We start from the raw sequence: 22,369 nt of genomic DNA, 5'->3' as shown, positions 1-22,369 counted from the left end.
AAAAGACACATGCACCCCAATGTTCATTGCAGCACTATTTACAATAGCCAGGTCATGGAAGCAACCTAAATGCCCATCGACAGACAAATGGATAAAGAAGATGTGATACATATATACAATGGAATATTACTCAGCCATAAAAAGGAACGAAATTGAGTCATTTGTTGAAATGTGGATGGATCTAGAGACTGTCATACAGAGTGAAGTCAGAAAGAGAAAAACGACTATCGTATATTAACACATATATGTGGAACCTAGAATAATGTACAGATGAACCGGTTTGCAGGGCAGAAGTTGAGACACAGGTGTAGAGAACAAATGTATGGACACCAAGGGGGGAAAGCCACGGCGGGGTGGGGATGGTGGTGTGCTGAATTGGGTGATTGGGATTGACATATATACACTGATGTGTATAAAATTGATGCCTAATAAGAACCTGCTGTATAAAAAAATAAATAAAATTCAAACGAAAAAATTCAGGAAGTAAATACAAATTAATAATAAACATTTTATAATAGCTATCAAAAAAAAGCAGGCCAAAGTTAATACATCATATTTCAGGGATGAAGAATTTCATCAGCTATGGAGGGTAATCAGATATCGACGATGGGAGGATTCTCTGTAAACTGACTTAGCAAGATTCTTGCTAAAACTGTGCAATGCAGGCCCAGGAAGGACAGACACAGAAGCCCAAGGTCAAAACCTAATTGAGAAAAGGGTTCAAAGGAGCCTGACTAAAGTTCAGTCAAGGAGCCTGCCTCTGTCAATAGGCGGGTGAATAGACAGATGATAGATCAGATAGATAGATAGATAGATAGATAGATAGATAGATAGATAAGGACATAGATAGAGACATAGGTAGGTAGATGGATGGATAGAGACATAGATGGGTATGTAGGTAGGTGGATGGATGGATGGATGGATAGATAGGAAGATAGGTAAATAGATAGATAGATAGATAGATAGATAGATAGATAGATAGATAAATAGATAGACAGGGAAATAGATAGACAGATAGATGTAGAAGTGCTTGTAAATGTTCTTTGGGAAGGGCGGGGATCCCCGATCTGTAGCATGTGTTGGTTTGCTTAGTGTAAATACTCTCACTGTAGCTGGTTTCAGGCTACGAACATGGGGTCAGGGACACAGTGCTGGGAAGAAATGCCCACAGTTGACCACAGTGGACAGTAAGAGCAGGCTCCAGCCCACCCCTGCATAATTCTTTGTGCTACTTGTGCAAATCTTCTGTAAGTCTAAAATCATTTCAAAATAAAAAGTTAAAATTTTTCACATAAATTACCTATAAAATAAATGGATTATAAAAATTTTTCCTAGGGATTGGGTAAAGCAATCTTTTGAACCTTAGTTCTTTTTTTTTTTAAAGTAACAGTAGACTACAGAATAACCACAATATCTAAATTAAAGAGTAATTTTTTTAGACTAACAGACAAAAACCAAACAACAAAATGTTAAGGTCTATCACAGAGAAATACGGGGTAGAATACATAGATCATTCAATTCATCAAGTGATATTGCTGAGAAAGCTTCAGTCATGGATTCAACCCACCCTGGGGCTCTTCTGATGCACAAAAGGAACACGCTGGACTGGGCTCCCACTTCCCCATCACCATCTGGATCTCATCCCGCCCTGGCATCACATTTGTATATCAAAGAACCGAGGCAAGGGCTTCCCTGGTGGCACAGTGGTTGAGAGTCCGCCTGCCGATGCAGGGGACACGGGTTCGTGCCCCGGTCCGGGAAGATCCCACATGCCGCGGAGCGGCTGGGCCCGTGAGCCATGGCCGCTGAGCCTGTGCATCCGGAGCCTGTGCTCCGCAACGGGAGAGGCCACAACAGTGAGAGGCCCGTGTACCGCAAAAAAAAACAAAAGAAAGAGCCGAGGCAGGAGGGAGGGAATGATTCAGCACAATCTGCAACAATAACTCTCTAAAGCTACATCTAACAGTGTGGTCAGCTGTGTCCTCTACAGATACTCCAAGGACAATATGCTTTTCTGGCCATAAAAGGATGTGAAAAGCCACCAGACATCGTGTAGTTGTTGGAACTCGAGTTTTTATTCCCAAAATTCTGCTCCTTGTAATTAAGTCTGTTTTCCTCAGATGCTGACAGAGACTTAAAAGCCCATTAAGCTTCAGTTGTGTCACAGTGACACCTAAAGAGAAAAATAACAAAATGTTGAAGTCAAAATTTTGTGACCCTGGTATCACAAACCAGACTTTGAATATCAGGCCACCCACTCAAATGCATAGCATTCTTAAGCATACTAAACATGACAAACTTCCAGCATCATTCTGGGCCATGCCTTTGGTGAGCTTAAAGGTTAACTCCAAGTGCTCGGCAAATTCTTTGGTGCTTTATAGGAAACAAGAAAATAAAGTTTAAAGTCCAAGATCTAATTTATTAGCAACGCATCCAGGCATATAAGCCCTACCACAGTGATTGCTGAATTATAATATCTAAAACCAGAATGCACTGAACATTTTAGATGAACACGGATTTAACAATTCTTTGGTGTAAATGAATGAACGCCACAAAGATCACATGGCTGCTTTGCACTTGGTCCAGTCTGCGTACTGTAACTCACTCAGAACAGTTCTGATAGTCTCAACACAAACTTGTCCTCCGTGATGTTTTTTTGATGCAAGATTCCATACATTTTCAAATTCATCCTCGGAAAGCTTGACACCAATGTTACATAATATCTCTGCAATCTAGGGGAAAAAAAAAACTTTCAAAGTCAGGCTAATATTTATGTGTTTTTCAGTTTGTATTTTTAAAAATATCTTTATAATATCTAAGACTATGGACATTTATCCCCAAAAAAGATGTGAGGATGTGTGTGTGTGTGGTGGGGGAGGAGGGCTTATTACGTATAATAAGCCAATATTAAAATTCCAGGACTTTCAGCTCAGGAATCATTTTGCTAATATGAGTGAATATGAGCGTGTTCAACTCTACTAGCCAATATATAAAATTACTTTCAACTCCAAGTGTTTCTGTTTATTTTAAAGGGAGGTGGCCAGATTCAAGCAGAAAGGGTAAACGAGTTAAAGATAGAAGACTTGCTGGATTTGATTTCCGTCCCAGTCACCTCTTATGTATGTTATCTAGACCCCTTGCATATTAGTTTCTCTTCTTTAAAATAAGAATATTTATGGGACTTCCCTGGCGGTCCAGTGCGCTTCCACTGCAGGGGGCACACGTTCGATCCCTGGTCAGGCAACTAAGACCCACGAGCCACGTGGCCAAAAGATAAAGAACATTTATGGAGTGTCTCTAACTGGCCTGTTGTAAACTTTAATTATAGCTGGGGGTGTGCAAATGTCGGGGAGATAGTGCACGCGCGAGCGAGTGAGCAGACTAAAATCTGAGCATATTGAAAACCAGCAAACTTTGGTTATTAATCATCTCTCTGCAGTGATAATTAGTAAAAGAGATAAAGGGAGGGGGGAAACATGCTTTATATGTCCCAGGGAAAATATAAGAAAGGAAAGATAAGAACCAGTAGTGAGAAGAAATATTAGAATAAGTAGAGGGAAGAAAAGATTTGAAAAAAAAATGAAACTAAATTTAAAAGAGGGAAGACATTTACTATGAAGCATACAGGAGGGAAGCAAAGAGGGAAATGGAAAGAAAGGTTAGACGGTGAATAGGAAAGCCAAAGAAATAGAAGACCTGCAGAATACCTCTATTAAGCTAAATCTTAACAATTAAAAGGTCCCCTAGGTATGATGCGCCTTGTGGGAAATTAACAATATAATCAAATACACTTGAAATTCAGGAGAGCAGTGCTGTCAGCGGCAGCACTTACACAGCAGAAGCGCCTCAAAGCACCCGCGCATAGTTGCTATTTTCCTCCACCCGGTGACAGGTAAAGAAAGTCCCTGCGGGGACCTCCCTGGCGGTCCAGTGGTTAAGACTCCACGCTTCCACTGTAGGGGGTTAGGGTTCGATCCCTGGTCAGGGAACTAAGATCCCGCATGCCATGTGGTGCAGCCAAAAAAAATATGTCCCTGCAGAGCGAAGCCCTGAGGTGTGTCCTTGGGCATCCCAGCCCTTCTCCCCTGCTTCCTTCCCAACTCTTTGGGAGACATTCCTACCCTCCTTCAGCTTTCCATCCTCGTGTATTGATTAGCTAACACTTTTATGGAAACCCATCTATTCTCAAGGTGACGTTATTACTCCAACCAGGTCTCTGGGTTCTTTTTTTTTTTTTTAATAGACTTTATTTTTTAGAGCATTTTTAGGTTTCTAGAAAAATCGAGCAGAAATTATCTAGAGTTCCCATATGCTCTATCACTTGCCCCCTCTTTTCCCCTGTTAGTAACATCTTGCATTAGTGCGGTATATTTGTGACAGTTGATGAGCCAATATTGATACATTATTGTTAACCAAAGTCCATCGTTCACATGAGGGTTCACTCTCTGTGTTGCATAATCTATGGGTTTTGACAAATGTATAATAACACGTATCCACCATTATGGTATCATACAAAATAGTTTCACGGCCCTAAAGATCCTCTGTGCTACACCTATTCATCCGTCCCTTTTTCTCTCCAACCCTCTGGCAACCATCGGTCTTTCTACTTTCTCCATTGTTTTGCCTTTTCTAGAATGTCATTTAGTTGGAATAGTATATGTGCAGGCCTCTGGGTTCTTACTTCCTACCTAGAATTGTGAGATAAAGGATGACTTCCTAGTTAAAAGAATTTTAGGCATCAGGAAACAAGCAGGAGATTTTTCTTTCTTTTGGTGGCCCTGAAGCCCTATTTCATAGGCCCTTTAGAGTGACTGAGGGAAGAGAACACACAGTCTGCAAATGTCTCTTCTCTAACCTTCTGTGGTGGATCCTGGGTTCCTTCTTTGGGACCAGCCAGGAGGCATCTTCCTCTGAGTTTCTCCCCTCCTCTCCCCCCACCTCAGTGGGAATGAATCATTGGAATGAATCTGTTACTAAGTTTGCAAGTTTGCAAGCCATCAACCCTGCATGTGAAGTCCCAGAAAGCATCACACGTCTGTTCACATCATTTCTAGCTCTGGATTTGAAAGCTCAAAGAAGCAATTGCTCCCTTGATCACAGCCTGCTTTCCACAATGACAGATCTAGACAGGCTGGCTGCTCTGACCAAGACTTGCCCTTACTCCTCGGCCCTCAGAAACCCAATGGCTATTCTGGCCTAGCCGGTTGCACCTGCTTTATAACAAACCTAGGAAGAAAATCACCTGGGCCATGAAGACCACGTTTACCAAGCGAAAAAACAAGATACAATGGGCTGACACGTGGCAACAGGACAGAACATTTTAAATCAGTGCTTGTTGTAGATAGTCTGAGATAGCAGCTCATAAGGATGGCAGAGTGGCCCTCCTCACACTTACTCTTTGGTTTTGGAGACCCACGACCACAAGGGTACTTACACAAGGAAGGGATTGAGCCACTTTGCTTTTACTCAACGAAGAATAGTGTTGAATATCTTAGGAAAACAGTTTTCTTTTTATACATAGGTCACAGTGAATATATGACGTGAGTGTAATGCTTCTTATTAGAGTAAATTCTACTTCAAGAATTGTACCAAATATCACAACCAAATTGAACATTATCCTCAAGAATCCTAATGGGGGGGGGAACGGGGTGCTCCTGATGACTTTTGTAATATAAACGCTCAAGCAAATAAACATTTCCACCATTGTGTGTCGTTGGCCTTTCTTTCAACCCTTTTGAAATCACATGTTGTACCTCTTTTTTGGATCTGGTCTTGAAGAAGTCTCTTTCAAACAATCCTTTCTGGCCAAAGATGGTAGGATACAGCAATGAATAGGCATTTCCCTCTTCACCATAATTGGTTCTGTCACTGATACGGCGAATTCGGGGGGCGGGAATATCGGACCGAATGGTTGGAACACCGTAGGTGGGATAACCTAGGACATGGAGGGGGGAGGAAAACAGACATTCTAAATACAGCCGCCACCAACCATGTGCCTACTGAGCACTGGAAATGTGGCTGGTCCAAACTGAGCTGTGCTGAGTGTAAAATACACAATTTCAAAGATGTAGTACCCAAAACAAGAATGTGAGACATTTAATTAATCATTTTATATTGATTCCTTGTTGAGATGATAGTACTTTGGAGATACATATTGTATATAAAATATATATATATACTATTAAAAAAATTGTTTTTTTATTTTGTCTGTGCCACGCAGCATTCAGGAACTTAGTTCCCTGACCAGGGATTGAACCTGGGCCTCGGCAGTGAAAGCACCAAGCCCTAACCACTGGACTGCCAGGGAATTCCCAATGTACTATTAAAGTTAATTTCACCTGTTTCTTCTTCTTAATGTGGCTACTAAAATTTTTTAAATACAGATGACACCAGGACTTCCCTGGTGGCGGAGCGGTTAAGAATCCACCTGCCAATGCAGAGGACACAGGTTCGAGCCCTGGTCTGGGAAGATTCCGCATGCCGCGGAGCAACTAAGCCCGTGCGCCACAACTACTGAGCCTGCGCTCTAGAGCTCGCGAGGCACAACTTCTGAAGCCCACACGCCTAGAGCCCGTGCTCCGCAACAAGAGAAGCCACCGCAATGAGAAGCCCGCACACCCCAACGAAGAGTAGCCCCCGCTCGCCGCAACTAGAGAAGGGCTGCACGCAGCAAGGAAGCCCCAACGCAGCCAAAAATAAATAATAAATTAAAACAAAAAAAAATACATACAACACCAATTGTATTTCTATTGGGCAACACTATTCCAAAGCAAGTAGCAAGCTCTCATCACAACGGAATGTAAAGCATGTCTATGAAATCCAGTTGAGAAAAACATGTAAATCCTTAATCATGGCCTTAGTCCAAAAAAAGGATCTTGACCAATATAAAAGAGTCGTCTAAATTCATCATGCTTGATATTGAGATCTGGGCAGTTATGGGTTGAACTGTACCCTCCCCAGACTTTTATGTTAAAGTCCTAACCCTTAGTACCTCAGGAGGTGACCTTATTTGGAAAGAGGGTCATTGCAGGAATAATTAATTAAGATGAGGTTATACGGGAGAAGGGTGGACCCTTGGTCCAATATGACTGGAGTCCTTATAAAAAGGGGACATTGGGACACAGATGCTCACACGGGAGAACATCAGATGAAGACGAAGGCAGAGATCAGGCTGGTGCAGCAGAAGCTGAGTAGCACCAAAGACTGCCGGCAAACCCCCAGAATCCAGGATAGGACCTGGAGCAGATTTTCCCTCACGGCACTCAGAAGGACGCCACCCTGCCAACACCTTGACCTCGGACTTGCAGCCATCACGAGATGATCAATTTCTGCTGTTTAGCCATTCAGTTTGTGGTATTTGTTATGATAGCCCTAGCAGACTAACAGACGGGGAATAAAGATGTAAGGAACCGTTCTGTAAGAGCTCATCAAATATTTGAAGGCAAATCTGTTTGTAGCTAAGAATCACGTGGTTCAAAAGTCTCCTAGCACTTGGTGAAGTCTGAATTACCACGAGGTCTAACCTTCCGGGTTCTGAGCTATGATGGTTTCAGTTTCATTGATACAGAGAGAGTCATTTTACTTGGGTCACCATGAACACTAGTTCAATTCAGCCTACATTTATCGAGCCTTCCTGGTTGCTTAGAATACAGAACTGAATGAAAGGTCCTGGGCTTTGAGAAAGTTAGAGTCTAATAGAGGCTGGGGGACAATGCAAGGACAGACAAAGGACACTCCCCTTCTGTGTTTGTTGATCCTTTTAACACTCAGCAAATAATGTGACATACTCACAAGTAGAAGGAACAGCGCCTACGACTGCACTGATCTCGGAAGAAGCGGTCTTGTAGTGATTAGAAACTTCATCGCTTGGCCTCAGAAGTGTCCGCAGAGTCTTTTCTGAGCTCCCTGGCTCTTTCAAGACAACATCTTCAGGCTTTATCAGGAGAGCTGGTTCAGATTCTTCTACATTAGCCTCAGCAGGGTTTGCACAATCTGGTTTTCCACCTTCAAGCAAAGACGGAAAGGGGGAAAAAAAAGTACAGGACAAAGTTACTACCTGGTGCTCACCCTGTAACAAGATGAGTTTTCCCATTTAGTCTCTTCTTGCTGGTGGAAACAGAGGCTGAGCTGGTGTAGACCCTCCACTGACACCAGTAGCCACTGTGGAAGCACAAGTTCAGTCCCAGGTCATACACCAGGAAATCTGAACAAGGTCTAATGTTTCTGCTCACCACTGCACTCATTTTATGCTAGAATAAAGCTTTTAAATCTGAAACACCAAATGAAAACGGAGAACTTTTTTTTTCTTTCCTCTTTTTTAAAATTAGAGCCTATTTTCATATTTGACTTGAACTACAGGATTACCAGAGTTGTTCCTAAGACTATGCCCTGGGGAGGGACAGGAGAAGAAATATTTGGAGCTGTAAATTCCACACATACCTGATCGCGGTAGGGAGGGAGCCCCCATGCACTGTGACATTTGGAGAGGCGACGAGAGCTCGCTGTGAGCGCAGGAACCGATTCTATAAATAACTCCCTTCCAATCAGTGTATAAGAGAAAACCCTGTAAGATTCTGTTCTCTTTTGCAGATTTGCTTTGCTGAGTCAGTTCTGAAGTTGAGGAGGAAATTCCTGACACAGCTTTTTCATGGAGCTGCTAAGTACACAGCTAGCACTAGGCTGCGCTGTGGTCTCTCGAGCGCTGGAGGAACTCAAGGTGCTGGGGAAGGCCCCGCACCGGTTACACCGGCGAAGAGTGCCCCAGTGCCCGATCGGGGTGGCAAACCAGAAAAGACAGACCCATCTAAAGTCTGCACCCCCCGACTCAGCCCCTGCCAATCGCTGCAGTGAAAGCGTCGGGCCCAGTGTTCCAGACCCTCTGGACCCAGTCCCTGCACCCCCGAGTGGGTGGGCGCAAAAGGCAGAAATCTGGACCAAGTACGAAAAATAGTTTCTCAGAAAACTGCTTGAAAACCCCTGCCTTAAATGAAGCACCCCCTTTTCTCCAGCCGTCAACAGTAAGATGGAACTTGATATAAGAAAATTCCTGGCAATACATTCCCGAGTCCCTTCTGACTGACCCACCAGCCACTGTCTTAGAAGAAGAGGAAAACCTCAAGAACTCCGTTGAAAATGGCGCTCAAGTCAGGACCCCCCAACCAGGAACAATTAGAAGAACCACCTGGTTTGAAAGCAGGCTTTTGTTTCCCCCACTGCTTCATGAGTTGTTCCAAGAAGGAAAATACTCTGTCACCCTCTATTTATTTCTGAGAGAACTAGGGTAGAGTTGTTTTCTATAAAAAGCTTCATTAGGTAGAGAAGATCCTCCTGCTTTCCTAGTGGACAGCAGAGAAAAGCCATCCCAGAAACTGGTAAGGGCTCCCGTGGTCAATAAAGCCCCAAATGTGGTACTGGCTTTGCAGGAATAAAAGTGAAAACAGGAGTATCTTCACGTTTTAGAGGAGAGATATTCCAAGAGGAGATAAGCATGTAGACAATCTTTCAAAAGTTAATCGTCTGTAAGAATCAAGACTTGAAAATTAAAGCAAATGAGGTATCATTATATAACAACTAAATCACAAGAATGTTTGAAATAACACTCAATGGTAGCAAGATTGGAGTAAAACCTTCTCACCAACGTGACTGATAAAATTGCAAATTGGTACAATCATTTAAAAAAGCAAAATGAAAGAGAGAGTTACTTCTGGGACAAAAATAACATTCATAAGAAATGAAATAGAAACAGAAAGCTTTCTGAGAGATGATAATCATTATAGCGTCACCCATATTACTTTTAAAATATCTGGAAATATGGGCTTCCCTGGTGGCGCAGTGGTTGAGAGTCCGCCTGCCGATGCAGGGGACACGGGTTCGTGCCCCGGTCCGGGAAGATCCCACATGCCGCGGAGCGGCTGGGCCCGTGAGCCATGGTCGCTGAGCCATGGCCGCTGAGCCTGCGCGTCCGGAGCCTGTGCTCCGCAATGGGAGAGGCCACAATAGTGAGAGGCCCGCGTACAGCAAAAAAAAAAAAGAAAATATCTGGAAATAACCTAAGTTTTAAAAAGTGAGGAAATGGCTTAGTAATTCATAATACCTCAGCTTAAGGGAACTGAAAATGAAGTTTACAGAAACCATAAAAGTATCTCTTCATTCCATAGAAATTTGAGAGCTAAGTTTTTTTGTTTTTAGCCAAATAAAAATGGTACAGTCACCGTGATTTTAGCTATTTTAAAATATTTCCATACATGGACTTCCCTGGTAGCACAGTGGTTAAGAATACGCCTGCCAATGCAGGGGACACAGGTTCGAGCCCTGGTCTGGGAAGATCCCACATGCCGCAGAGCAACTAAGCCCGTGCGCCACAACTACTGAGCCTGCACTCTAGAGCCCGCGAGCCACAACTACTGAGCCTGCGTGCCACAACTACTGAAGCCTGTGCGCCTAGAGTCTGTGCTCCACAACAAGAGAAGCCACCGCAATAAGAAGCCTGTGCACCGCTACGAAGAGTAGCCCTTGCTCACTGCAACTAGAGAAAGCCCACATGCAGCAACAAAGACCCAACACAGCCAAAAATAAAATTAATTAATTAATTTTAAAAACAAAGAACAAGCTTATAAAAAAAATTTCCATATGCACACACACATATGTATATATGTATATCTATATATGGTTAGTGATGCAGGAAGATAATGTGTAAACATGAAGATATTTGAATAAAAGTAAAGATTATGTTTTTCCTTTTCTTAAAAAATTTAACAGATCAAATTCTATTTTACAATTGACTTTTCCTGGGGGAGGGGAGCTAATTTCTCTGAGAAAATGGTTTTCAAACAGCTTTCTGAGGAACTCTCTTTCATATTTTGGGCTTCTGTGTAAATTGTTTTGCTTGTAACTGTTTTCTTTTGAATGAGTAATACACGGTTCCAAACTTAAAAGATACAAAAACATAGACTGAAAAGTGAGTCTTGCTGCCGCTTTGACCCTCAGCAACCAGTGTCCCCTCCCCGGAAATAATAAATGTTATCAAATTCTTTCCTAACCTTCCACAGATATTCTATGCATAAAAATAAAAACAAATATATGTATATGTGCATATCTTTAAATATATAATATTAAAGTTGACAAGAGTCAAACTCCTAAGAAAAAGAAAATACTAAAGTCCATTTAAGAATTTAGCAAGCCTTCAGAAATTAAATACCTTTAATAATGACCCTCTCTTCATACTCCTTAAGGGGGGTTTTATCTTTCCAGTTAAGAAAATTTGCAAATTCAAGGTAGTTAATCAGCCCATCGTTATCCACATCACAGTATTCAAACAGCTGGTCCAGGAGCTTCTCATCTATGTGCAAACTGGCCTGGTCACACGCTTCCCGAAGCTCAGCTTTATCTATGGCCCCATCTCCCTTCTGTTAGACATGAAGCAAAAAAAGATGACGTGAGCTTTGTCTTCACGAGCAGAGTGGGCAACATCTGTTATTTCCTTTAAGAAAAAAAGAAAGAGCTCTATCACATATATTCAAAGAATCGGTCCTATTTTTCACATAAGGAGAGTCAGATACTAAGCGAGATTGGTCCCCATCGTGTCCATCTGATATGTGCCCGGTAATTTCAACCCTGGTTGGAGTGGAGTGTGGCTCACAGCCTTTGTGCATTTTAATATCTTTCTCATTATTTTATTTTTATTTTATTTATTTATTTTTTTTGCGGTATGCGGGCCTCTCGCTGTTTTGGCCTCTCCCGTCGCGGAGCACAGGCTCCGGACGCACAGGCTCAGTGGCCATGGCTCACGGGCCCAGCCGCTCCGCGGCATGTGGGATCCTCCCGGACCGGGGCACAAAGCCGTGTCCCCTACATCGGCAGGCGGACTCTCAACCACTACGCCACCAGGGAAGCCCAGTATCTTTCTCATTAAATCATGTTGTTTACACTCGGGTTGAGAAGGCCTAAGCATGATTCATGCTTGACATTTCATTTGACCAATGTTGTGTACTTTTGACAGCTTTCTGCAATTTTCAATGCTTTCAAAGTTGGTGTTCCAACTAGGCAGTCAGGGACTTCCCTGGTGGTCCAGTGGTTAGGACTCCACACTTTCACTCATGAGGGCCTGGGTTCAATCCCTGGTCAGGGAACTAAGATCCCACATGCCGCGCGGTGTGGGAAAAAATTGAAAAGTCAACTGGGCAGTGATTGTCCTACACTACATTGCCTGGTGAAAAGAAGAAATTAGGGAAGTGGCTGCAGGCCAAGCACAGAGAGTGGATTCAAAGGCAGCTGCCCCTGGATGTTAACGCTCCGCGTGGACAACAGGATTCACTCAGATTCATCCTGGAAGCGGGAGGAGGGGAAGTTTCCACCCCTTTCAGACAACAGTTAAAGACAGAAGCACCTACGCTGAGCGTGAAAGGAGGGAAATTTAGAAAGACTCTGGGCAGAACCCGGCTGATTCACTTGCAGGGTGACGGGCCGGAGCACATAATGCTTGTTAAGGAAGAATGGCCAGAGCTGGGCGTCTTACCACTCAGCCCTACTGCGGCCCGTCAAGCCAAACTTAGATCCATCCGAGATGACAGGGAAAGGTCCCAGTGTTTTCAAAGTGGGTGCCAGCTGCTATAAGGGAGCTTTGGCCCTCTCAGAGAGATTTCCCCGAGATAGTTAAACTCCCAAGGGAAAACATAAATGACTCAACAACAATCAGCTCCTAGGCCCAGGGTTGGATTCACAACGCTGGTGAAGGCAATCCCCTTGAGAATAAGAAACTGACCCAGTGAATTCTAGATAAATTCCTGCAGCCAGACCCATAGGCCTGGAGAATGTTCCTAACCCTCATGTTGAAAAAGAATGAGAATTTAAAATATATTATATGGGGCTTCCCTGGTGGCGCAGTGGTTGGGAGTCCGCCTGCCGATGCAGGGGACACGGCTTTGTGCCCCGGTCCGGGAGGATCCCACATGCTGCGGAGCGGCTGGGCCCGTGAGCCATGGCCGCTGAGCCTGCGCGTCCGGAGCCTGTGCTCCGCAACGGGAGAGGCCAAAACAGCGAGAGGCCCGCATACCGCAAAAAAAAAAAAAAAAAAAGTAGCCTGCTTCATGAAAGTCTCTGCTGCCAGCCCAAGTCAACCAAAACTACGAGCCCCACACCCCTAACTGAAAAGCAAAGGTGGGGTGGTGGGCTGTTGAATCGAGGGTCCCCAAATCTGAAAAAGATGGTGGCGGTAATGAAAGAAAATGCTTCTTATTCACTGGGTACGGAGCCACTCCTGCCTCTGCAGCCTTGACGTTTCCCTCCCCCCATACCCCAACCTCAACTGTTCTAAGCAGGACTAGGTATGGGACAAGATCTCCTTGTCCCCAAGGGGGATCACAGGCCACAAGTATCTGTCCCAGTATGTTGTGGGACTTCAGGGGGGTGGAGACTGAAACCACTACGGCTTCATTGGCTATGGGTGCCAAAGTCGTCACCCTACTGAGTGTGCAGCAAGAAGAGACGTCAGGAATCAGCTGGTGGCGTTTGGGCAGGGTTTGTTCAAAGTGGAGAAGGAAAGTTAACAATCTATTATTTCTGTGGCTTCCACTGCTGGATGTGTCAATTGATATTGATGCTTTCCATACCTGTCTTATGAATGTTCAGGCACTTATGATCAAGAGAAGCCACGTGGAGAGAATGCTAGTACCTTTGGGGCCCCTCAACCCTCATGACCCCTTTGAGCTGCAAGTCTCTATGAATAATGAGTGACATAAATCAGACTCAGAAAGACAAATATCATATGATATCGCTTATATGTGGATCTAAAAAAGAAGGGGGTACAAATGAACTTATTTAGAAAACAGAAATAGCATCACGAATGTAGAAAACAAACTTATGGTTACCAGGGAATGGGGGGGAAGGATAAATTGGGAGATTGGGATTGACATATACACAGTACTATATATAAAATAGATAACTAATAAGAACCTGCTGTATAGCACAGGGAACTCTACTCAGTACTCTGTAATGACCTACATGGGGAAAGAATCTAAAACAAAAAGTGTGGATATATGTATATGTATAACTGACTCACTGTGCTGTACACCTGAAACTAACATATTATAAATCAACTGTACTCCAATAAAAAAAAGAAAAAAGAAAACTATGGAAACAAATCACCGCTGCTGAGTGAACCATCCAGGTAATTCACATAGATGCCCAGGATAAGGGTCCGTCCTCCGATGTGGACGACAGGAATCAAGCTTTGGATTGAGCCTGCACCACCCAGGTTGCACCGTCGCTGCCTGGATCCATCCTTGTAGCAGACACGACAATACACGCACCATGAGACAAAGTGCCAAAAAAGCAGTCGACGTTTCCGAGGCAGAGGCTACCACCACATGCCTAACGTGTGACTCCTGCCACAAGCTGACCCACTTGTCTCATGGTGAGGGAGGACACATCACACACAAGGCATTGCCCCATGCTCCTGGCATACTGACTACACGAACCTTTGTCCCCACTCAGAGCTATTGATGGTACATCTCTCTGTTGACACGTTTTCAAGTTATAGAATCGCTATTTCAGGCCAATGAGCCAGCTGCAGACACAAAAGTGTGGCCCGTGCAAGTCATCTGAGTCACGTGCTTTGCTTTCTGGACCACTTTCGGTCTGACAGTGGCGTGACTTATAGCACAAAGGCTACTCAACAATGAGCTATTAGTCAAGGTATTCACTGAACCTTTTCTGCCCCCAACCATCCACAGCAGTCTGGTATTACTGAGCTTTGGAACGGCCTTGCTCACACATCTTAGTAAACCAGTTTTGTCAATGAATGCAACTGTCCCCCAAAAGGAATCATCCCATCTCAGCTACTTCCTGGATAATAGGCAGAATAAAAGGAGTTGGAATTATATATACCTATTTTGAAAATTTGAGACTCTGCTGTGACCATTCTTGGACATGATGAGTCTTTATTTCCCCCACCCTTTAGATTTTAAGTTCCCTGAGTTAAAAGCCTGCACGTTATCTGGGATAATGTTTGATGTGCTGTGAGTGTTCAACAAATAACAGAATTAATCCTCTAAGCCAAGAAGAGTCATTTAGGAAATCACAGTTTATTTGTTCTGTTTTGTTTTGCTTTTCAATTAAATTAAATCTGGGCATTCAACAGTATAAGATTCTAATCATCAAAAACAATCCTACAGCTGTACTAGGAAGACCCACATCTTATTACCCACTCAGGAAAAAAAAGCTCCTCAAGGGCACTGAGCACTACACTGTACATATTAAAAGTTAACTATTTACGGGCTTCCCTGGTGGCGCAGTGGTTGAGAGTCCGCCTGCCGATGCAGGGGACGCGGGTTCGTGCCCCAGTCCGGGAAGATACCACGTGCCGCGGAGCGGCTGGGCCCGTGAGCCAGGGCCGCTGAGCCTGCGCGTCCGGAGCCTGTGCTCCGCAACGGGAGAGGCCACAATAGTGAGAGGCCCGCATACCGCAAAATAAATAAATAAATAAATTTTATATATATATATATATATATAACTTGTTTTTGCTTAAGTAATTTAATTCTGAAGAATAATTTTTAAATTACCTGTAAATAGCAATCGGTCTCTACTAAAAACCAGAGAAACAGTTGAATACTTACATTTTCTTTAAACACAACTTTGTGAGAAATGTCGTTGATGACTGATTGGTGTTTGTCCCGACATAATTAGTACAAACCTAACTGAGGTATTTAACCCACTTTTTATTCACCAGTACATCACAGGTACACAGGCCCCTAATCTAAAATCAGATAAAACTCATGGGCTTAAAATGAATGAGCCAATGAGTGATCAAGATTTTTTCATAAGATAAAAATTGTGAGGTGTCACTTTTCTAAAACTGTACTCAACATTGGAATGGAGATAAGACTATTATCTTTTTTTCCTTTTGAGATGAACTAAAATTATTCTGCTCTTTCTTTTCTTCTCCTATCAAGATTATGATGCACTACCTCATCACGGGTTTATTTATGAGCTTTTATTTGTTTATGTTAGACTCATTCTAAAACGGTTTGAGGCTGCCTAGAAAAAGAAGTACAATGAGAGCCAAAAAAGTGAGGAAATCAGGGCAAAGAGAAAATAAAGTTGGACGAAAATAAGATGAAACCTGAAATAAAAAGAGTGCACAAAATGTATGCTATAAGATCACCTTCACAAACTAGATGTGTTTCTCTGTATTGGCTCTAAGCTTCCTGGCAGCCAAGTCAAAAAGGTATGCACTATTGGTCCAAAGTCATGCTGTACATGAAGCAAAAACAAACCAGATACCTAGACAGAGCACAGTTATGTGTTTTAGAAAGACTGGGTTTCCTTATAAAGAGGATGCGTGTGACAAAAATAAATAACAGCCGCGTGGGCGTACTAATAAAAAATGTGCCACGTTTCACAAACTGTTTGTGTAGTAGTGTTCCTTAGTGCAAGCCTAAGGCGCTGTGCAGCTTGGTAAATCCTGTAATGGCCTAAAATGATGTCCGGTAATTATGCAGCCCTGGGTTGATCTGACTTGATCAAAGAATAAAATGTAGAGGAGCTTGAAGATTGAGTGATCTTACTCTCAAAACTGAAACCACACCTGGTGCCCAGGGGAGAGCATTCTAAGCTTGACTTGGACCAGACTGACAGTACCGTGTGTACACATTCAGAGTGAGGCAGAGACTGTCCATCCCCCAGGCTCCCAGCACACTCTAGTTTAATGATCTGCAACAGTGGTTCTCAAACCTCAGCCTGCATCAGAATCACTGAAAAGCTTGTTAAAACACAATTGCTAGACCCCAACCCCAAGTTCCTAATTCAGGAGGTCTGGGGTGGGCCTTAGGACGTGCATCTCTAGCATGTTCCCAAGTGACACTGACGGTGGTGAAAGAACCACATTTTGACAACGCAGGTCTACTCCAGCAAACATTTTCTGTCAAGGGCTCAAAAGTAGATACCATAGGTTTTGCAAGCCATTCAGTCTCTCTGCATGTGTAGTTGCAAAAGCAGCCGTGGACAATACTTAAAACAAATGGGCATGCATATGACCCAGCAATCCCACTCCTGAGCATATATCCAAAGAACACTCTAATTCAAAGAGATACATGCACCCCAATTTTTTTAAATATAGGCATGTAAAACTATTTACAAAAACAGGTGGTGGACTGGACTTGATCCTGATCAACACCAGCCTGCTGGGACCTGTAAGCCCATGCGTAGACCAAAAAAGCTTCACTTTACTACTGGCCTTGTCATAGTGTCTGAAGGCTGACAACAAAGTGTCAAAGTTTTGGTAGTTAACTTTCTTTAAGTGATGTCGCACTGCTGCAACCAGGGCTCTCTGTCTGTCCTTGCCTCGGAGATATTCTCCCGGAAGTCTTCTGTGGATGAGATCACCAGCTCCTATTGAAAAGAGGGGGAAAAAAAGTCTTTTATCTGAATTTAAAGTCTGTCACAATTATTCCCACACTAACTAAAACAGAGAGAGATCTAGCAACTTCTGTGAATGAAAACACCTAACTCCAATACTATTATGCATCATGACAGAAAATTCTTTTGTATAAAAAAAAAAGTGCAAAGTAATTGATAAAAATGAATACTTCTGCTGTATGCAACTTCTTTGCTCAATGAAAAAAATCTGAAAAAATGAATTTTATGGGGGAATCATGAGCCCACTCAGCTGTCAAATCCTTTCCTAAGACAACAAAGTCCTTGCCTGACACCCTCTTAGCAGACATTTGTCTACAAGGCTGAGGATCTGAAAGCTGGGGCTGATTCCACGTGGGGGTCACTCTGTGTGCCTCAGGGTTGACCAAACATCTGGGAAACCTTGTAAAAACTGGACACAAGTTCCCTACTCCTTCCTAATGTGAGTTTCCGGTCTGCCTTCAGTCTGCACACCAAGTCCCCATTTCTCTCCTGCTTCCCCTACACTATTACCAGGACAGGAGACCTCCATTCACAGTCCATTAAGTGAGTCCTGACCCACAACCCCGAGTAATAACCCCTCCAATCCACCTGCTGCCACTGCCACCCCCAGCCCTTGCTTCCACTTTTCTTTCATGACTTAAAGGAACTTTCCTGAATTATGACACAAAGAAAGTACAAATACACTACCTCTAAACCCCATTGCTTGGATGTTAATGGTGACACAGATCAGACCAGAGTTGACCATGTTGCTTCAGATGTGACGGCTTGGTGGATGTCACCAGAAGAAACCTTCTGCCTCTGTTCTTTTTCCCCTGGCCTATACCCCTCCCTTCCTGCTTTCTTGCGACAGGGTCATGCTGGCAGTTGGCTGTGATATCCTGGGTAGGTTAATTTAAATTTCAACATTGATGGATGCAACTACAGAGGATCATACTAAGTGAAGTATGTCAGAGGAGAAAGACAAATCCCACATGATATCACTTATATGTGGAATTTAAAATATGACACAAATGAACCTATCTATGAAACAGAATCACAAACATAGAGAACAGACTGGTGGTTGACAAGGGGGTAAGGGGTTGGGGGAGGGAAGGATTGGGAGTTTGGGGTTAGCAGATGCAAACTATTATATATAGAATGGATAAACAACAAAGTCCTACTATATAGCACAGGGCAGTATATTCAACAGCCTATGATAAACCATAAAGGAGATCCATTTTTTTAATGTATATGTATATGTATGTAAAACTTTGCTGTACCGCAGAAATTAACACAACATTGTAAATCAACTATACTTCAATTTTTAAAAATTGAAAAAAAATAAATTGCAACATTGGTTGCAGTTCAAGGCAACTAATATTCACACCTACTTTGTACAAGGCCCTATATTATTAGGCTCTGTCAAGGGTCTTTTTTAATAGGTACTCGTAGCACCTCTAAGTTTATTATAAAATCAGGAGTTAATCCTGCATATTCTGACAAAAGCCTTCTTTCTAAGGGTAGACCCTAAGTATGGGTGAAAAGCCCACAACCAGCGCTGGTTCCAGGAACTGGCCAAGTGCCTCAGAACAAGATCATCTGAAACGGGGTCAGCTATTATCAGACCATCCTAACGTAGGCAAAACCCAAGTAAGGCTCTGCGAGAGGAAATCAAAGTGATGAGGGGTGATTTTTGACACATAAGTGTGGCTTCCTTTCCTCTTCCACATTTCTTCCCCTGATGTCAACCCTCTGGGGGGCTTCTCTGTATAAGGACCTCCCCCCACCCCGGCTCTTCCACAAGATGGCTCTTGGTTGAGTTTTTTTTATCTTCAGAGGCCTTCACTCTCCATTAACATCCAAAAATAACCATTTGAAAGGTTGTATCTCCAACTCTACCTGGTTTTCCCACCACAACCCTACCAGGTATGACTGCCTAGTGGATGAGAGGTACGCTGATACCCTCTTCTGGCCTGGCCCTGAGAGAATATTTATGAAGCTCATGTCAAATCACTGACAACTACTCAAGAGCCACCTCTGAAGAGCTGAAATCAGGAGTACAAGCTGTGGCCCTAAGAGAGAGACCCATGACCTTGCTACCACGCCAGGGACATCAGAAAAGCCACGCCTGCTCCTCAGTTGCACCCTGCCTGCTACCAATTCTCATGATGCACTACTGCCTATGATTCTCCTCCACATCGCATCTGCCCTGGTGCATTCTGGGAGCCGGATTCTCCTCCACATTGCCTCTGCCCTGGTGCATTCTGGGAGCCGGATTCTCCTCCACATCGCCTCTGCCCTGGTGCATTCTGGGAGCCAGATTCTCCTCCACATCGCCTCTGTCCTGGTGCATTCTGGGAGCTGGACACAGCACTCTTCCTGGAAGCATCGTAACATAACCAACAACCCCAGGCCTGAGGGATGAGGCATTCTTTGTGCAGTTGCCTTTCTTTCCCTAAGTAAGGGTAAGGGAGCAATCCAGGCCCAGTAAAGAAACCAGTATGTTCTCGGAAGCAGGCAGACCCTGAAGCTTTCCACGGAATAGATGCTGCTAGCTAACCCCAACAGTAGTCACAAAAGGCCACTGGGGTTAATATGTGTCCATCCACGAGCTCCAGGAAAAGTCTAGAGAGGGCTGACAGTCCCCTCACACAGTTACGCCGTACGGTGCCAAGGCCAATACTGACACATTTTTTAAACTATTAATGTCTGTGTCCTTCCTTTTCACTTTATAGCTCTATCTTATCATTCAACTTTTAAGGGTAATGTAGCTCAACTATTAGGAAATTTGTCAATGTTGCCTAATTGTCAACATGATAAACTATGTGTAAGATACATTGATTCATGCTATAGATACCGGGGAAAACAATGTACTGTGCGCGAGACCCCAAGAATCCAACAGACAGCAAGATGGGGCGCCAACCAGCATGAACCTGCCCTCAAGGAGGCAGCTGAGCATGATTACCTACTTGTATTTCAGGCTAACTGATGGATTTCCTAAATCATCCCTTACCCACTTCTAGAGGTATGAAGAGCCTCTAAGATGGGCAGGCATCCATTACACATGTAACAGTGGATCGAAAAACAGAACCAAAATATAATCTCCTAATGTGGTGGTTCATGGTGCTCTGAAACACCATGTTGCAGAAGCTCAGTAAATATTTATTTTATTTGTCAGTGAGTGGACTTTAACACATTTTTAGTAGCAGTTCTTAAAGTTTAGTGTACATGAGAATATATGAGCATGGGTCCCCAGGAACCTGCATATTTAATAAATTCTCTGGGTGATTTTAATGCAGGTACACTGCAGACTGTATTTTGAAAACCAGTAAAATACAGCCCAATCCTGATAAGTTTTGGCAGAGTTTTCCCTTTGGAAGTCTGCTGTTTAGATCCCTTAGCACTAAAGACAAAAATCCTGGGAATTTTCTTCTGCCACTTTATAGGTTGATTAATTGATTGGCTGGTGGGAAGAGTGGTTCTTAAGTATGTGGTTGTAGAGTACAGTGCTTTCTGGAACTTGAATGTCCCTACAGTTCATCTGGGAATGTTGCAGTTTCTGATTCAGTAGGTCTGGGGTGGAGCCTGAGATTCTGCATTTCTAAGAACCTTGCAGGGGCCACCAACACTGCCCATCTGCAACCACATTTTGAGTAACAAGGGCCTAGTACAATATTGGAATTCATTAAAAAGCTGCCTCACTTCACTTTGGCTTGTTTAATACAGGCCTTATTTATTTTCTAAATAAAATTCTGAGCCTTAAATACACTTAAGGAATTCATTACAAGGGCTTTAAACTGTTCCTATTTCAAATATAATATGAAAATTTTGTTTCTTTCTTGTGCTACAAATTGTTCTCTTTAATGTTAATGTAATATTTTAAGCCATTAAAATTAGAAGCTTTGAGAGAAGGAGATGGTGAACTTAACTGCATGATTTGGGGGGTGGGGGGGATTTTGTTGTTTGTTTTTTAAGAAGAAAGTTTGTATATTTACCATAATCATCAGGACGGAGACAAGCCCCAAATATGTGGTCTGGGGGAACATTCATTGTTTCTGCAATGCTATCAAAGAAAACAAATCTTTTAGTGAAAATTCCCACCACATGGCATCCCTGGAATTTAAAATATGTTTGCCTTTTTTTTTTTATCGCCTATATTTTCTCCTATAACCAAACTATGAGAATCAAACAGAAGTTCTCCAACAGATCTTTTTCCTAATCTCCCACTCGCATTAGCAATGGCTGAATGCTTTCACTGGCTTCCAGTGAAAAAGTCCAGATTGAAGAAGAAAAAACAGAACATACTCAAAGCAGAATTATGGAAGTACATACATATACATGGGTGGGGGGGGTGGGGACAAGGAAGAGAGAGGAAAATATAATGCAATAAGTTAAATTTCTGAGATCTCAGAAATAAAGCTTTACACAAAATTCTTCCACCCTGTTCTCCAAAGGCCCTGTCCATTTTGGAGACTCAGTACTTTCCTGGAACCCCAAGCGCTATAGAGGCTAATAAGAGTTCCCTGATTAACACAAAAGGATGATTCTTATTTAATTGATAGAACCTAATAGAACAGAAACCAAAATTTACCACAAGAGTAGTTTGTAAATTTGATCCAAAAACATTTTCAATTCTAAGTTAATCATGAACTTACGGATCTAAAGTTCTTCCAAGTTTATGTTGAAATTTTTCTTTGAAATCATCAACTCTCTTGGATACAACCTTAGCTCCTCTTTTCCTATAAAATTAGAAAATTGTCAGGTATCTGTATTACCTAAAGTATTCTTGGCTACCAAATATACATATGGTGAGGAATACCATAGTATCATTTGGGCCATCACAAAATAAATCCAGTTTCAAAAGAAATTATATGCTAAAAAGAGAGCTTTATGTGTTCATTCTTCTATCATGTATATTCTATTATAAAGATAAGTTTATAATAGAATATAAAATTTTGATTAAAGAATAAGACAAGCA

At 42.8% G+C, this 22,369-nt stretch overlaps 1 protein-coding gene across 1 annotated transcript in view; it reads right to left on the bottom strand.

Moving 5' to 3' along the window:
- Positions 1–2,533: 2,533 nt before the first annotated feature.
- The window catches only part of EFHB (EF-hand domain family member B), a 48,466-nt gene continuing 28,630 nt past the window's right edge, over positions 2,534–22,369 (bottom strand). Inside the window, exons 7-13 of the mRNA XM_079923303.1 lie at positions 22,047–22,130; positions 21,387–21,454; positions 17,219–17,385; positions 11,198–11,405; positions 7,792–8,004; positions 5,754–5,935; positions 2,534–2,732 (exon numbers count right to left, since the gene is read on the bottom strand). Coding sequence (XP_079779429.1) covers positions 2,559–2,732; positions 5,754–5,935; positions 7,792–8,004; positions 11,198–11,405; positions 17,219–17,385; positions 21,387–21,454; positions 22,047–22,130 — 1,096 coding nt within the window. The 3' untranslated portion in view covers positions 2,534–2,558. The remainder of the gene's footprint in view (positions 2,733–5,753; positions 5,936–7,791; positions 8,005–11,197; positions 11,406–17,218; positions 17,386–21,386; positions 21,455–22,046; positions 22,131–22,369) is intronic.

The sequence above is a fragment of the Stenella coeruleoalba genome, assembly GCF_951394435.1.
Source record: "Stenella coeruleoalba genome assembly, chromosome: 5".
In the NCBI taxonomy this organism is placed as follows: Eukaryota; Metazoa; Chordata; class Mammalia; order Artiodactyla; family Delphinidae; genus Stenella; species Stenella coeruleoalba.
The sequence above is the reverse complement of the archived record's forward strand: the minus strand, read 5'-3'. Positions and strand labels throughout refer to the sequence as shown.